At 33.1% G+C, this 18,795-nt stretch overlaps 1 protein-coding gene across 7 annotated transcripts in view; it reads left to right on the top strand.

Moving 5' to 3' along the window:
* The first annotated feature begins 5,550 nt into the window (after positions 1 to 5,550).
* Positions 5,551 to 18,795, top strand: part of LOC148620302 (tubulin-specific chaperone D-like) — a 92,323-nt gene continuing 79,078 nt past the window's right edge. For 2 of the 7 annotated variants that reach the window (XR_015921775.1, XM_088581062.1), the window contains exons 1-2: positions 6,488 to 6,709; positions 12,912 to 12,962. Coding sequence is in view for 4 of the 7 variants with exons in the window: in XM_088581062.1 (XP_088437188.1) it covers positions 6,562 to 6,709; positions 12,912 to 12,962 (199 nt within the window). In the remaining 3 variants the exon portion in view is untranslated. Of the gene's footprint in view, positions 5,672 to 6,487; positions 6,710 to 12,911; positions 12,963 to 18,795 lie in introns of those variants that run through there. The other 5 variants (XM_088581061.1, XM_088581060.1, XM_088581064.1 and 2 more) reach the window with 4 other exon arrangements.

Genomic DNA, 18,795 nt, shown 5'->3' with positions numbered 1-18,795 from the left:
ATTGAGGTAAAAATTAGTTGAAAACATTTGTGATATTTTCAAATACAGTCGGTTTTATGTTCTCAAAAGTCCCGAAATGTGTAACCGTAAGTTATCGTACCAAAATATAAAATTAACTATTTCTCACTTTCCAGTCCGAATTTTCTGTAAACAATCAGAGGTTAAAATTGCACTTTCAGATTTTGGATTAGTTTTGAAAAATTTAATATTGATTTAAAAAAGAAATGTCGGAGTTTGAATTCCATACCGTACTGTAGCACGAATCACCGTACCAACAGAGAATGGATACGATCTTATCAAGAATAAAAAAGAAAATTCATGAATAGAATCTGTTGCGATTTTAATTTATCCCCCATGAATATATTAATTATATAAAATTGCACAAATAACAAAAATACCGGACTTTGATTTTAGCTACGGGAATTTTGGATTGCACATTTCGGTACTTTTGAAAACTGAAAGTCGTATAAAAATCAAATTTTCGAAAAACAATTTCAAAATCGTTGATTCTAGCTTAGGCATCATAATTTTTAGTGGAGTCAGAGTTGCTCATTTGCTTTTGTTACTTTGTATGTATGATTTAAGTTACTTTATGTTCTTTGTTGTGTATGTCTGTTGTCTCTGGATTGAATTCTTTTGATTACCGCTATAACCTTGGTTCCCTTGATTTCTCTGTAAATGTTTACAATTTATCAGTTGTAAATATCATGTAATAATAAAGAAATTGACAAAAGAGTATTTGGGTACGGGGAAAACAAAAATTGGTACGGTTACGAGTACGTTTTACACATTTTGGTATGTACCCTATTTTTAATGTTATTTCTCTCAAAAATCTTCTCCTCTGGAAGAATCAGACCGCAATCTGAGATTATGGGATTTGAAGGAATCATCCTATTTTACAAATACTGATTTCTGTTTGTAGTTGGGTTGTTTAGAAATGGCAGCAAATAATGTGAGAAAAGTGCTTAGTCTGTCCACCATAAATTTGTGCCCAATATGAATTTATTTTTGTCCCATTTAATGTATAGAGTTCAACAGGCTCTGGGGGTATTAGACCCGATAGGGGCAATGTCTAGTTGTGGAAAGTTAAGTTTAAATCCATTCAGCCATTTCAGATAAATTCTGCGGACAGGACGGAGGTTAGAAGACAAAGAAATTTTAGAATAGACTGAATTTAAAACTATTTTGCGGTTATCGTTTGAACTGTTTGGGAATTAGGAGTCAGAAAACATGTACAAGCGAATGGATCGTGCATGTATTTTATTTAGTGAGCATAGTTAGCCGAGTTACGACAGTTTACTTATAAAGCAAACAACTTTTCGTATCGTTTGTAGAAAGTGTCTTTATTTCCAAGCCAACTGTAGTTCTACATGTACCTCCCTATTTGTTTATAAATTTCTTAAACTTGCTCGACTCGCTCTATATGAGCTTTTTACGCGAACATGTATCGTAAAAACATCACCTGTAGCACGCTTCTATCACGGTTACCCTTGCATACTATTTCTTTTTTCCGACCCAGTCGGTATTGAGTTTGCTTTGACACCACGTGACATCCATGATGCCTAACCATGGCAATCTTACCAATGTAGCTTACAACCAATGTGATAACAACCGTGAAATGTAAGGCTTCATTGGTAGTGCTGCGGACAGGTATCAAAAAGTGCTTTAGTTTTCGAGTTTAAAGGGCCTAGAGTGTATACGGCTATATCATATGTCAATGGAAAGATAAATCAATGTCGTATTTGAATATCGTACTTGCCAAAGTCAATCAAAGTGCTAAGGTACTGAGTCAAGGAAGACTTCAATGTAATCAAAAATATTCATGTAACCAAATTGTAAGCTAAATAAACCGATCAAAACTTAGTTCTTTTAAAGAATAACCTTTTTTTTTCAACGCAGTGTATATTTATACAGATCTTCTTTTGTATTATTGCTTTTGGTATTCCTGGCCGTACACGTACGTTGATGTCCTCAAATTTCCTAATACTTAAATCAGCATTTCTTACAAAATACGAATTCCACTGCGATTCACTGACTATCAATATTCGATGAATTTTCGAAGTAATGGTTGCATTTAAGTGCATCTTCAATAATTAAGGGATAATAAGACACCGTAGAATTTGACAGTGTATATCTAAATGTTCTTTACTGAATAAAAATAAAATAAACACAACGTTTTCGATTCGATCTGCAACATGAGCTTTACCAAATTTGTTTGAAAGAGTAATCAAGGGAACCAAGGCCATAGCGGTAATCAAAAGAATGTAATCCAGGGACAAAGACCAGACATGGAAAACAGACATACACAACAAAGAACATAAAGTAACTAAAATCATAAATACAAAGTAGCACAAGTAAATTATCAACTCGGACTCGACTAAAAACTGGGAGCATGGACCAGGTGCACCGGTAGGGTAAGCGTCCTCTGCTTTTCTAGAAACACCCGCCGAGTTGCTCATAAAAAGTCAAGTCCGGGGTAGACAAACGAGGGAAGGAAAACTATGACCCGTTGAATAAATCAGTTTTCATGGTGCTGATGGATACACCATAACAATCCACGGGTTCATGATAACGACCATAAAACTTCTGTAGTGATGACTTCAATCTTGTAGCAACATAACCCTGTTCCAGAAGCCTATTTGTTAGAGTTCTAGCGCTAGTTGCAAATTGTCTCATATTATACAATTAAATATACTAAAATTGTAAAATATGAAATCAATTCCCGGACAACATGTTCTGTTTCCGAACTGTTGGTGCAATAGAAAAGCTTGCTGAATATCACCCAAAATAAAACATGATCAATAGTTTAAGAGCTTTTTAGGCAGTCAGATAAAAGTTGGACATATTTTTTCTGTTCTTCAATAATTAAGAACTCAACAAAGTTCGTTTTCAGGAAATTTGGACGAAGAATAGGATACAAAGCACCAAAAATATAAAAATAGTCAAAAAAATAACATACATGAATTTAAAGAATTAATAAGCAAGCCAGGTTTGATTAAAAAAAACTGGGGGTTTTGACCGGGTTTATTGAAAGGAAATTAATTTTAATGCCTTTGTGCTGTTTTTCCTTAAGCGCCCGTCGATCTGTCTTATATAAATGATGTCATTTCGGATTTGAACTAAGGAGGGAAACTCTGGCATTGCTGAAAAGTCATCTAGTTTGTGATGGTGAAAAAGACAACGTTACAAAGATTCTTTTTTGTTTACATATGAATTATTTCAAATAAAATCGGCCTTAACTATCATATAGACCGATGGAAAGTGTTCAAGTTATGTGTGGCTTATTCCCGATTGCTAGCTTTTACAGCATCTTCGCTAGGTAAGAGTTACGGTCCTGCCCCTCCCATTGCGTGAAGGGAGGGGGCAAGACCATAACCCTTGGCTTAGCGAAGATGCCTTTTTCAGTTGTGATAAATCCAAGATTCAGTTCATTTTTTATTGGTATTCAGATAATAACCAATCAGAATTCGAGAAGTGAACCATGAAGTAGCCGACTTATTCATTCTTCACTTGAAGCAGACAGACGTGATTGACTGCCCAATAATTATGACATTGTAAATGTTCAAAAACATATTCCTTCGCTACAAGACTGAAGTCATAAATTCAGAAGTTTTATGGTCGTCATCATGAACATGCACCGTTACGGTCTATCCATCTTCACCATGAAAACTTATTTGTTCAACATGTCATAGTTTCCCTTTTCTCTTTCGACTACCCTGGACTTGACTTTAAATGTGAGAAACTCGGCGGGTGCATGTTTCTAGAAAAGCAGAGGGCGCTCACCTTTCCAGTGCACCTGGTCCATGTTCCCAGTTTTTAGTGGAGTCTGAGTTGCCCATTTACTTTTATTAATTTGAATATGTTATTTTGGTTATTTTTTGTTCTTTGTTGTGTATGTAAGGTACATAAGGTATGTTGATATTTTTATGAGAGTTAAGGTAAAGGGTGACTGTCATAATGATACCCCTCTAGCACCATCAGTACTAATACAAAAAGCTGAATTAAACATAGGAAGTAATGGAGACCAGAAATAGTGGTATGACACCAGAACGGTGAAGTGAAAGTAGACAGGTGCATAAATCACTACTTTCGTTTTGAAATGTAGCCATATTAAGGGGCCCAGAGTTTTTGTTCAGAATTGTTTTATCCTACACTGAATAAAGAAAATGAAGTTTTTATAGTATAGCCGATTCGTTCAGCTTTCAGATGACACCAAGTTTGTATACTAAACAAGGAGAATGATAGGGTGCAATATTTGGACTACTTCGCGTCATTACTTTGAAACTTTGAAACTTTTTATTTCTCAAAGACCCCAACTGGGGTATGTGAATACAAACATGTAAACAATACAACATTTTTACAATTAAATGGCATACTGTATGAAACATACATATAATTTGAAATATCAAATATTAAAGTGGAAGTAATACAAATCAATGGTAAATGGAAGGCAAATTGTAATTGTAGTGAATTACAAAATAACATTTCTGTTTACTACAGACAAAATAATTTTACAAAATTTTGCAACATTCATTTTAGTAAAATAATCATCTGAATTAAATAAATCATGAAATTTCACAGTATTTGGTTTCGTAATAAAATTATCTGGTAATAACCTTTTTCTTTCATCATCAAAAAATTTGCATTCAAACATGTAGTGGAATTCGTCACCAATACTATTCATATTACAAATATCACATATACGATCATCTCTATCTACCCCCCAGAAATGCCCTTGTTCAACTGGCAATCTATGATTTAAACATCTGTAACTACAAAATGATTTTCTCAAGTCAAAAGGCAGATCAACTAAGTAGCTTTCAAATTTATGACTACATTTGAATACTCTATAATTAAGGCACTTAGCAATATTAAAAACTTTCTCATGCCATGACTGTTTATACTGATAACATAACCTTTGTTTGACCATACATGACAATGCTAAATTTTGTGGTATATTTTGTGACAACCAAAATTCTGAATAGCCACAAGTATTTAATACATTTTCAATACAAGTTAACCATTTTGAATGGTAAAATTGCTTAATATGCATATCGTACACAAGTTTATACAAAATAGCACTAATTTTGTCTTGCTTATTACATATAATTCTTTTCCAAAATGCTATCATTCTACTTTTGATAAAAATATCAATGGGAAATCTACCAAATTCACCATAAATAATACAGTTTGGTGTACTTTTTTTAAGACCAAGTATTTGTTCGTAAAATTGTACACAAAAAAACCTCAAATACATCATTATTGTTAAAACCCCATACTTCACAACCATAAAAACCATAGTAAGAATGCGATATAAATTCAATTTCGAACTACCCTCTTGTATGTGCAGGCAACTGGTTTCCGAAATAGTGGTATTACACCTATAATAAGAATGGCTGGGAATATTCCGCGGAAAATCAAAGGGGAATAATTCTGTATATGCGTATTCGGAACAATCGCGGCTTTTCCTGTCATCTTACTGTAGTGTAATTACTCTTTCACTTTAGGGATGTATTGTATTTCACTGTCATTGTTAGGAAATTCAGTAATTCCACCAGTTTAGTGAGCTACACGTCATATATTCTACTCCTAGTGTTCACAGAAGTCTAGCTTCAGGTCACCGGATCACTTCCGGTTCCCGATCCCGGCCGGGATAGCCCTTAGTATATAGGTACCAGTATCGTATTGCATATCCATGTCAAAACATGGATGCTATAAAAATATAGTGCATTTTCTTTCTGCCTCTCTACAAACTAATATTTTGTCAAAAGATATGAACAATGACTTATAAAATAGAGCAAACATCACACTGTAAGATGAAGAACTTTTTTAAAAGAAAATCTAACATAATATCATAAAAATGTTCCACTGAAAAGGTTGGTTTGGTGAGTGCAAAACGAAAGTGAAAGTAGGGAAAATGGCTATTTATAGTTCGAGACTACTTTTCTGTCCGATCTTTGTGGACTCACCCTATTTTCTTTGCGGGAAATTATTTTTTCACATGTCCTTAGAAATGCTACATAAGTGAAAGTTTTATTGAATCAATTTACATATTTTTTAAAAAATCCTAAAAATATGCACTACACTATAGAAGTCTATGGGAAAATTAATACGATACTGAGACCTATAACACTGCTCTCCCGTCCCGAGCGGAGACCCGGATTTTAATTGAACATTTTAGCAGACGACGTTACGTTTGGTAAGGACCTGTACCGTTTATTTCACTCCCCGTTAGGATTATAATCAATGATATTTGCTTGATGTATTTGGCCAATATTAAATATGTATACTGAACAAGGATCGCTAATTTACGCCAAAATATAAAGAACCTGGGAAACGTCATTGAGAAATATTTGGATTACTTCGTGTCATTACGAACTACTCTCTTGTATGTGCAGGCAACTGGTTTCCAAAATAGTTTTTTTACACCTATAATAAGAATAGCTAGGAATATTCCGCGGGAAATCAAAGGGGAATAATTCTGTATATGCGTATTCGGAACAATCGTGGCTTTTCCTGTCATCTTACGATAAAATCTACAGTGTTGTTAGATTTCCCAGCATGGCTGAAATTGAAGATGAAGCGTGTGGAAAAGGGCGAATTCTGGAAGACTTTAAGGAAATAGATGAAATCAAAGGGCTTATTGACAACCTAAAAGATTTATTTAAAGATCAGATCGCCGTGGAAACCACCATAGAAAGATTTACCTGTAAGAACCACCCTATTACACACCCAGACCAGTAAAACAAAATGACTCATTTATTTTATGTAAACAACGTTAACTAAGCATATGGGTGTAAAACCACAATTAAAAGTCCCATTACTTTCTATGTTGAATTAAGCAGTTTCAAGGTCCCAATCTTTATTTTTAAGTTCGTTAAAGTGAACTTTAACAGGTTTTATCAGAGGGGGGACCCTTTAAAGACTCTCTCATAAACTTTGCAGCATACCTTTAATGGCTTTAAAGAAAGAAAGGTGAAGTGAAAGTAGGCAGGTACTAAAATACTACTTTCCTTTTGGAAATTTGACAAATCAATGGGCTTAAGATCTAGACTCTAACAAATTATTCTCTACATCAGAGTTAAAAACTGGTATTCAGTGTGTACCTGACATGATAAGCTTTCAGATGATACCCAGTTTGCATATACTGGCTAAATCACAAAAAAATATACAATGCATCCTGGGAACTACTTCGTTTTTTTTACGGACTACTTTCTGGTATGTGCAGGCGACTGGTTCCCCTTAATAGGTTCACTAACAGAAGGATTGTTGATAAAATTTCAAGCTCCTATGGTCAAAACTATCTTCAATGGAACACATTCATATTTGAGTGTACAATCTAATCATTTGTTACATGAACAATGTACATGTAAAATGAGGAATTCCATACCTGTTAACCTAGTAAATTCTAATTGAGGGAGATATTCTGCAATCCATCATAAAATTGCAGGAGATTATGTGTGACGACTTATCTAAATATTTTGTTAAGTTATAAATTAAATAAAACAGAGGATTTTAAAATTTTTGTTCAAAACCATAAATACATGATGTATACAAATTAAATGAATCAGCAAAATAAATTATACATGTATTCACAGAAGTGATGTTTGGTATGGTATAAAATAGATTTTGCCCTGTTCCAGTGTTCATCATTGGCATTTCAATGAATCTGGTTTTGATGGACCTGCTTCCATCTTTAAAAATGTGAACAAGAGTAGGAAAAAACTTTTTGGCACCCCTACCATTGCTGTCATCACATCAAATACTGAATGTTTTTTTTTTACAGTTTTCTGTCACTGTACGTTTGTAGCCTCAAGACTTGGTACAATAATTAACCTGCTTTATGATTTGAGTGCATTTAGTTCTTTTACAATGAAATTTCTCAGCAATTTTATTGTCAGGGAATTTTGTTTTCACATTGTCAGTAAAATGATCAGCTGCATGGAACGGCAAGTTGTGTTTGGCCACTAAGTTCTTGACATAACTATCCTTTTGAAATTGTTAATCATGCTGTTTGTTGATATGAACGGAGATAATTGTGGAGAGACTCGTATGTCGATCAGCTGTTCCAAGTGTTCTGACAATAAAGCACTTTCGCGACCCACGTGGTTGTTGACATAAACAAAATTGGTGGACAAAAATTGACGAAAATTTGATAATTCAATTACGGGAGTTTTTTACAGGAGGGATTCTTGAAACTGGGACATTGATGCCTCCTGCACGAGAGGCTCCCACAAAAAACGGGAGGGTTGATACCTATGCGAATTCAGTTGCTACAATGTAAGTGAAAATCATGTTTTGACTTTCACAGGTTAATTCCACCATGCAACTTGTTTGGTATTCTTGGTCATTATGTCTTCCCCTGGGTTCTCCATGACCTCTTTTTGCATGGTACTGCACCATGTGTTCATTTGGTGTGTACCATGATTTCAAAACGAGCACCATGTGTTCATTTAATAAAATATAGAAAGAATCAAGAGTTGAATAAAATTTGAGAAAGATCGATGTGATCAGAGAAGGGGGAAGATGATTTTAAATTTATACAATAATGTCTTAACGATCTCTGCATTTATCTGACACAGAAAATCAATCCAATTTGCCAAATTTTTTGAACGGATGATGGATCAACTCCCAAAACCTTTAAAAGATGGTATAACTGTCTAAGTTCTTGTAGGTAAATTACAAAGAACTCTAGAGCTGTGGACCCATGGTCAAGCCTAGGGAAGAGAAAACTTTACCTTGGTATAATTAAGTTAAACAATACAGACAGAAAGATTTACCATTGTTGACTGCTAATTTCTATGTTGTAGCTTGTGCAATTGAATAAGTCTCATTCAATCTTATACTTTCTTTGGCAATTTATTTTCTGTTTGAAAGGACACATGCAACAATGAAAATTTGTCCAACACCAGAGTGATCCATGTGTTCATTTTGATCCATGGAGATCCCTGCTTCCCTGCTGTTTGTTGACAGGTCCTACAACAGAACCATGAAATGATGCCTTATCCAACAAAATTATAAGACATTATATTCATATAAAGTTAGTTTTGACTCACTCAAACTTAAATACATGTACATCATATATACATTTAGTGATCTTGTGAAATCTTCCAATAATACTTGATATCCGCTCAAGCCCGTTATTGATTTTTATGCCTCCGCGACAAATAGTCGGGGTGGGGGGGGGGGGCTATTAATTTACACCTGTCCGACCATCCGACTAGTTTACACTTTATCATGGCTTGTCTGGCTATCTCTTTGTACAGTTTTTGTGCTACATCTAAAATATTTTACATGATATTTCTACACGTGATGAAGGTGTGTGGGACCAAAGGATTTTGATTTTCATGAAATAGGGCTATATGGCTTGTTCAGCCATCTCCTCCTGTAGTTTTTGAACTACATCTAAAATATTTTTTGCAGGATGTTCCTACACATAATGATGGTGTGCAAGGTCATAGGATTTTGGTTTTTGTGGAATATTATGAAACTGGGTGAAAGTTAGACTTTGGAATATTACGGTACTGGGTGATAGTTGGGACTTAGTAATTTTTGTCAGAAATATACCCAAAGCAACAAAGTTAAGGATATGTTATTGGGGTATTTACATTTTTTATGTGTCTGTCAGTCCATCCGTTTTTTTGTCATTGCAAGTCTTTTTGCAGTGCTAAGCCTAACATACCAAATATTTACTGCATCAACCAACAGTACATAACCTTTTTGAATCTGCAAACCATGTCTTCATACAAAAATAAACATGTTCTTAATTTGGCAAATCTATTGAGCGGGGGCATCATTAGTGTCTTACAGACACATTTGATTTACTGAAAAAAAAAATCACTACTAACAAATGACTCGGGGGGCTTCTGTGACAAACAGGGCTTCTGGTTTATTTTTTTTTTTTTAATTGTTCTTTTCTTTAGGCAGCATTAGCCTTTTGCTATTTTTTTCTTACATGTATTGTACTTATGCAGGGTTTTTCTTTGGAATATCATGTTGATGTTGATGGGCCAAATATCAGGCCATTGGTCATAAGGCTGCTGATGCTACTGGTAGGGGTCAAGAAGCAAAGCCTCTGTAAGGGGTCCTCAGAAACAATTTCAGTATTTTCACTTGAGTTTAGAACTCAACTCCTGGATGCTATTTTTTGTTGCAGATAATTTGTTTTTTCTTTTATCATATCCTATTAAGTTTTGTTATGGAAAATTGGAAAAATTAGCACATTGTCAGGAGTTCACATAATCTTGCAGAAACAAAAGCCTTAATTCTTACTCAACATTCCTTTTTGGTTGCTTAAGAGTAACATATCAGTGACTTATTTTCTGTATGGATTCTCCCACAGAATTTTTTTTTTGTGGTATTTTTTTTATTTATAGGTCATTGAAAAAAATCTTGTAGAAGAAGAAATTAATCGTAGAATGTTGTATAGATTTATATAACTATGACTTGAGGTACATTTGTAGCTTTAGATTTGATTAAATACAATATGCAGGATGAGTGAATGTTTTTGAAATTCGTTTTATCTCAAAAATGTATGATTTCAAAATGAACCATACTCAGAAACAAAAACATGAATTTAAAAATGAATTTTTTTAATGACTTTTTAGCTCACCTGGCCAAAGGCCAAGTGAGCTTATGCCATCACTTGGCGTCTGTCGTCGTCGTCTTGGACAAATTTTAAAAAATCTTTTCCTCTGTAACTATTGGACTGACAAATTTTAAACTTGGCATGATTGTCCCTTAGGGTGTTCTGCACAAAGTGACTGTTTAGATTTGTGATCCATGAAAAAACATGGCCACTGTTACTAAAAATAGAACATAGTGGTCAGATTGCAGTTTTTTGCAAATAACTCAAAAATCATTGCCTTTAACAAATTTCTGGCTGGGTAATATTGTTCAGCATTATGAGATGGACCTCTGCCAAAATTTTCAAAACGATTGGTCAACTGATGTACAAGTTATGGCTCATCTGAATATAGCTGAAATATTGCTGCTCTTACTTGAACCCCAACAAACAAACAAAAAGGAGTTATGGCCCCTGAAACACTTTTATTTGTATTTTCGCATATGCAACTTTGAAAATCTTCTTCTCAAAATCCATTGCACAGAATTCAATGAAAGTTGGCATTTATGTTGCTTAGAGTATCCCACACAAAATGATGGTTGGAATTGTTGTTCATGAAAAAACATGGCCACCATTACTAAAAATAGAACATAGGGGTCAGATGGCAGTTTTTTGCAAATAACTCAAAAACCGTTGCCTTTAGCAAATTCCTGGCATCAGTAATATTGTTCAGCATTATGAGATGGACCTATGTCAAGATTTTCAAAACGATTGGTCTACTAATGCAGGAGTTATGGCCCCTGAAACAGTTTTTTTGCATTTTTCGCATGTGCAACTTTGAAAATCTTCTTCTCAAAATCCAATGCACTGGATTCAATGAAAGTTGGCATATATGTTCCTTAGGGTATCCCACACAAAAAGATTGTTGGAATTGTTGGTTCATGAAAAAACATTGCCGCTATTACTAAAAATAGAACATAGGGGTCAGATTGCAGTTTATTGCAAATAACTCAAAAACCATTACCTTTAGCAAATTTTTAGCATAGTTAATATTGTTCAGCATCATGGGACGGACATATGCCTAAATTTTCAAAACGATTGGTCAACTGATGTAGGAGTTATGGCCCCTGAAACAGTTTTTTTTTTGTATTTTCGCATGTGCAACTTTGAAAATCTTTTTCTCAAAATCCATTGCACAGAATTCAATGAAAGTTGGCATTTATGTTGCTTAGAGTATCCCACACAAAATGATGGTTGGAATTGTTGTTCATGAAAAAACATGGCTGCCATTACTAAAAATAGAACATAGGGGTCAGATGGCAGTTTTTTGCAAATAACTCAAAGCGTTGCCTTTAGCAAATTTCTGGCAGATTAAAATTGTTAAGCATCATAAGAAGGACCTATGCCGAAATTTTCAAAACCATTCATTGACTAATGTAGGAGTTACGACCCCTGAAACAGTTTTTTTGTTGTTTTTTTTTTTCACATGTACAACTTCGAAAATCTTCTTCTCTAAAACCATTTAAGACCATTGAATGAAAATAAGCATAATAGTTCTTTATTGTATTGTGCTCAAAATGACTGTTGTGATTTTTAATCCATGAATAGATATGGCTGCCTATACTAAAAATGGAACTTAGGGGTCATAAGACAGGTTTTTGAAAAAAAATTAAAAATTGTTGCCTTTAGCAAAATTCTGGTTCAGGTCATGAAAATGCTATGAATAATTTTAGTTGATTTTAACTTAGCCTGTCTCATTCCTCAAGTTTTTCAAATAAGCAAATGGTTAACCAGGTGAGCGATTAAGGCTCTCTTGAGCCTCTAGTTAAAAGGAACTTGTTTTTGATATCTGCAGTCTTACAAACATCGTAAGAGCAATTAATTAAGCAACTAGTCTAATCAAAACAATAAACATGGAATTGTGTCACTGTTCGATGACAAAACGTACAAAAATTTCATGGAGGCAACCACACATAACAGGTGTTTCAAGATGCACTCAAGAAAATTAAGAGGCCATGAAATGTTGATTCTGTGATTCTATGTCCAAGAATTTCATATGATTAATGAGAAGAGCAGTAATTCCTTAATATAAACCAGGGTTATTCTTCCATTTTTGTTTCCAATTGTTGATTAATGACAAATACTGATAATTGGATTTAATTCAGCAAAAAATAATAGGAATTTCTTTGAGATAAAACTCAGAGTTTGTATACACTACAGAAAACCAAATGTAGTTGCATTATTGATTTATCATGGAAAAAAAAAAATTACAGCCAATGTTTTTGAAAGATTTGTGAAACTATATTAACTGCTTGATATAATGTCATAATCTGTTTTTCTTTTGTAGTTATAGTTGATCAATATCAAGAACAGCCTCATCTTATCGATCCACATTTAGGTAAGTGAAATGAAAGAATATTTAGGTAAGTGAGATAACAAAAAATTAATCAATTTGAAGGTCATGTTGGTCCGCGAAAATGTTGCAGCATCAATTCAAAACACACCCATAACAATAAAAAATGGAGGAAAATTACATTTGTACAACAAAGGTTTTAATTCCTGTATCCTTGTTGTACTAGAAGCAATATGAGTATTATAAATGCTAACACAGAATGCTTAAATGATTCAATTATTTATACATTGTGTGTTAAGAAATAAGGGTAACAACAAAATTAACAATCACTAATCTGATCCATAATCAAGTCCAAAATAAATCACAATAGATATTACTTCACCTGAGTAGATGGTACTGCAATGGTTCTGACTTGGTACAGGCATTTCAAACAGAATGGTGGGTTAAATCTAGGTCTTACAGCATGCCTAATCTCCCTCTTCCATTGCAGGGTGAATATTCGGGTGGTGATTAAATAGCATTTGCATGCTTAAGTGTCGTAATCGGTAAATCAGTGGTCGTATCAATACGTAGAATAATTTACAAAAAGCATTCATTACTCATTGTTTTAGAAGAAACTGTATTTTTCAACCAAGGACTGATATCTGAAAAAGAATTTGGTAAAAGACCTTTTGATATGCATTTTCTCTTATCCCTGACTCAGGAGTTTTTTACACAGATATATATATATATCAAGGAAATCAGAGTAGTTAGTTCTTTTTCTAGTACATGTATAGTGAATCAATTGAGAAATATAAACACCATATTCAGGAGATGAAAGTATATTGCTGCACAGGTAAGGAAAAATTATAATTTTGAAACACCTCTTTTATCATTAATCTTAGTACTGAGATGACCACTGTTGTCAAAATTGAGATGTAGGCCTGAAAAAAATGCTGAACAAGCTGTTTCTGTAGTCACCTTTATCTAAAGCTCTGGTGGATATTTTGAAGGTAACCATTTACCAAAAGAAGGGTTGTTGATGGACAATACATCATCAAAATGTCTGTATGTGAACTTAAAGGATTTCGCATCTTTTATATTATTATTCTTTACAAGACTCTGAAGAAACTCAATCTGGTATGAATGAAAAAAAAACAAGTTGGCTAGGAGAGGAGCACAACTAGTGCCCATTGGAATGCCAAATTGTTGCTGAAAAATGGCATCTCCAAATGTGACAGATATGTTATCAATGAGGAAATCAAGCATGCTTACAAACCTGCTTTTCTCTGTATCACAATTTTCCCTTTTGAGATGTTTTATAAAAATGTGTGGATTTGTAACCTAGAACAACATAATTTCCCAAATCAGCAAAAGATTTACAAATAAGTCTTTTTAAATAAGATTTCAATTTATCATGTGGCAGTGTAGTGTTGAATAGTCAAAAGAGAGCTAATTTCTGAAAAACTGTGGGATTTTAGGTTTTCAAGTAAATCTTTATAATTTTTAAGTATCCACATACAGTATGATTAATGCCAGAACAAGAGTAGGTGGTATTGCTACTAACTTGTTATCTATTGCTAAGGACAATACTTTTTTTTTATTTGTTTAATTATCATAGTCAGGATTTTACAAATCCCTGTACATTACTTCCTGACAAGGGTATTCTGGGAAAAGTAGAGGAAAAATAATATAAATAAATAGATTACAATGTACACTGACTATTAATTTTATAACAATCTATATAAATTTATCCAATGTTAGTTTAACTAAAACAAATTTGGAATATCACACATACACACAATCAATTCACATATCATTTTTGAAATCTCAATAGTTTGATAGTTTTGTTTGCCATTTACATTTTTATATGATCTATGAAAGAATAATAAAATGTTACATGTTCAATTGGAATGTGGTAAAAATTTACTGAAAAATGACATTGAGAGGAGCCCAAAATGTCATGATTCATAAGTTAACCAATTTTAATTGCTATCTGATATTCAAAGGATTTATATTGCTCAATTTTGCACTGAACTCCAATAATGTTTGGTAAAGTTTCATTTAATTTACATTTATAAATATACTTTTTTTTCAATGAAAAACAATAAATTTAGCAAAAGTAATTCCTTGATATAACCAAGGAGAATGTCAACTTTATTAAGAGTACAATTCACAAAAAAATAATCTAATCTTATTATGAAAGCATTCCCAGAACTGATGGGTCACTCTACAACTATAAAATAAATGTTCTACTGTTTCCTCATCAGTTTAACAGACGGTGTACAACTTGGAATACTTAAGTTTTATTTTATACAACTATTTGTCAATATAATTGTAAAACATTATACTGGAAGTTGTATGGTAGGAATCTTTACATGTTTTTTTTTTTCACAATAACAAAATATTCAGACCAATCAACTATTTCAATATCTAAACATTCTTCACATTTTAAAATTTTTTGTGAAGATAAATTCACAATCTGATTAAATTATTGTACACAAATTTGGGTTTTTGACATTCCATTTATTTCTCTACAAATTTGTCTGTAGCTAATACAATACTATTAAGTTATACGGACAGTTGTTTTATTATATTTTCAATTTCTTTAGGAATATTTCAAGTAGACTGGAATATCATAAAAAGTTGGCACATCCTAGATTTTGTTGCATTTGGGCAAAAGTGTGGATATCCCTTGATTGCTTGTCAATGACATCACACAAGTGATGAACACCCTTTGGCTTCCAAACTGCATAAAATAAAATATCTGATACTGGCCAAAGTTCAATACATCCAATAAATCTTCCACTTTTTTTATTAGTGTAAGGCAGATAAATCAATCACTCTCCTCCATAGGGTTTTAACAACTTTAAAATAATTTTCTGCCAACTGCCCTCTGTGTTGGTAAGAAATCGCTTTATCCAGTTAAGTTTCAAGTATAAGGTTAACGACTCCAGATGAATCATTCATTGTCTTCCCTGGTTTATATCACCAATAAGAGTGCTATGTTTTATTTTATCTGGTTTATTACTCCATATGAAGCTATAGAACATCAAGATTATCTCCCTTACCCTTGTTTCACTAAGGTTGGGTAAAGCTGTTAACAGATGTACTAATTTAGGAAGTGCAAGGGACTTGACAACAGTAATCTTGCCCAATAGTGTCAGTTTTCTATGCTGCCAACTTTTTAATATACCTGCTATTTCCTTTATTTTCTTTGCATAGTTCAGTTCAGTCATACACTCCAAATCTAGTGAAAAATCTATTCCCAAAAATTTGAAATTTGAAAGAGACCAATTCAGGTTTTTATCTGGGCAAAGTTTTAAATTTGAATACCTCATGCTTCCCACCCAAACAGCACAAGTTTTGGATGTGTTCATCCTTAAACCAGACACATCACTAAAATGATCAAAACAGTCAAGTCATTCCTTCAAAGAAGTTTCACTTCCATCTAGCATAAGAAAAAATTCTACATCTATTATGATAAGATAAGAGGAGACAATAGGTCTCCTTGTCTACAACCTCTTTGTAATTGAAAAAAAAATCAGACAAATATCTGTTATTTATCACAAAGCTTGATGCTTCACTATAAAATATTAAAACCATTTACAAACAGATAGACCAAAATTAAAAGTTCTTAAAGCTTTTTCCAGAAAATACCATTCAATAGAATCAAAGGCCTTTTCAAAATTTATCATTAACATCAGTCCTTCTTGATTATTCTCTTCCAGATAGTGCATTAAGTCATATAATAGGCTTGTATTCTCACCAATAAAACAGTCTTTGATAAATCTCTTTTGTGTGTCACTTTAATATTTAATATAATGTGTGGTAATTCCTTTTTAATACGATGCGCTATAACTGCTGAAGCTATTTTTATATTAGTATTTAATAAACTAATCGGATATCCATTATTCATATAACGTTTGTCTTTCCATTCTTTAGGGATACAGGTGATGGTACTTTGGGAGAACCTGAGCACATTCATCTATTGTAAGACTATCCTCTCATAAATTCTTTTGTTCTCCTGTGAGTTTAACATCATGATTGAAGAAATAATTGTCATCACAACTCAAATTTCTACTCAAATACAGTTGTTTCAAAAAGGATTTTTCTTCAAGGAGAATATCTGTTTTGACAGACATCTTCCTTCATTATTAATGAGTTCACACACAATTTTTTTTCACAATATTTTCTTTTCCAATTTACAAGAGTACTCATTGCATTTTTCACCATCCTCATACCAATTGGCTCTTGATCTTAATAAAAGCCCTTCTATCTTTTGTGACCTTGCCATCTCAAGCTCAGACTTTTTATCTTGTAAAGTTTTCATGGTTGAATCATGTGGGTTTGCATTTATCAAATTTTCCAAATCTTGAATATCTTTCTCTAATTTTCTCACAGCATTTTTTTCCCGTTTTGACTTAGAGATGCTATAATCAATTGATAATGATCTTATCTTCATTTTTAATATTTCAAAAAATAACTGATCATTACAAAATATGCAAACACTAAATAGATCATCTATACCACCAGTGTCATAATACTCAATTAATTTGTCATGTACATAAGATTTAACCTTTTCTATATAATCAGGCTCTCTGAGAAGTTGGGAGTTAAAACTTCCAATATCCCTTTCTCCTTTTTTCTAACTAGGCTGAGAATGTAAAAAGAATGGCTGAGTGATCTGTTCTATAACCTGGAAGTATGACAGAATTCTTTGAGAGTGAAAATATATCTTCTGAAACTAGAAAGTAATCAAGTCAACTCTTTTATTTTTTGTAGAGGATTGATGCCATGTGTATTTTCTGTCATCTGGGTGACAAGTACGCCATGGATCAACTAATTCAAAAGACTCAATAATTTCTCCTATTTTCTCCCTATACTGAGGGTTTCTGTTCTGTAAAATATTGTAATTATCGGAGTATGTGTCCTGGACAAAATTCCAGTCACCACACATTTTCAAAAGAAATGATATTCTGTAAAATATGATCAAATAAACTGTAATCATGTTTATTATATCTATATAAGGATGCCAAAGTAATTCTCTGATTATACAATGTAAGATCTAATATATTGTAACATCCTTCATTGTTAACGTAGGATTTGTGTACATAAACACCAACATCTTTTCCAAGCATAACACATACATCAGAACTTTTACTGTTACCATGACTAAAAAAAACATTTGCCTCCCCATTGATCACACCATTCTGTTTCTACCTCCTTAACACTGTGTTTCTTGGAAGCATACAATTGAAGTGTTTTTATTTCTTGCCCAGTCAAATATATCAGTTCTCTTTTTTATACTAGATGGTAGACCCATCACATTCATTGACAGTATAGTGATACTATTCATAACAATATATGAAGCTTCAGCAAATAATTATACTTACAAAAACACTCACACATACTCTATATTCATCCACACATACCAAATAATTACAAGTAAGATGGCTATTTTGTAACATAGTACATTTTGCATACATTTTGTACCTGTTTAAATAAGCAGTAGACAGAGTTTTAACATAAGAAGATTTATAGTTATTTCCCTTGATTATGCGGCAGGATGGCCTACCTGCGTTGTAGTAGGTAGTGAGATTTAAATAGCCAGTCAATTGACTTGGCTAAAGGATTAATTCTTTAGCCATATCAGTTTGTCGCTGGCTTGTCACCGAGCGGTCTAGGGTTCGATCCTCGGTGGTGGAGTATAATTTTGTGAGTCAAATCATGCTCTCCGGTTACAGAGATAATCTACCATGTTAATCATCATAGTAATCATCAAGATAATTGTAATTGTAAGTTATAATTAAACAGAAACAGGTGTGAAAAAATACACACGCTATGCAGGCAATACCCATTTTGTTAATTTACAAGATTGACAGATTTGAGGAACTGT

This window comes from Perna viridis, chromosome 4 (genome assembly GCF_037379345.1).
Source record: "Perna viridis isolate PV_CMFRI_1.1 ecotype Kerala chromosome 4, ASM3737934v1, whole genome shotgun sequence".
NCBI lineage: Eukaryota > Metazoa > Mollusca > Bivalvia > Mytilida > Mytilidae > Perna > Perna viridis.
Note: the sequence above shows the minus strand (reverse complement) of the source record. Positions and strands in the feature narration are given on the sequence as shown.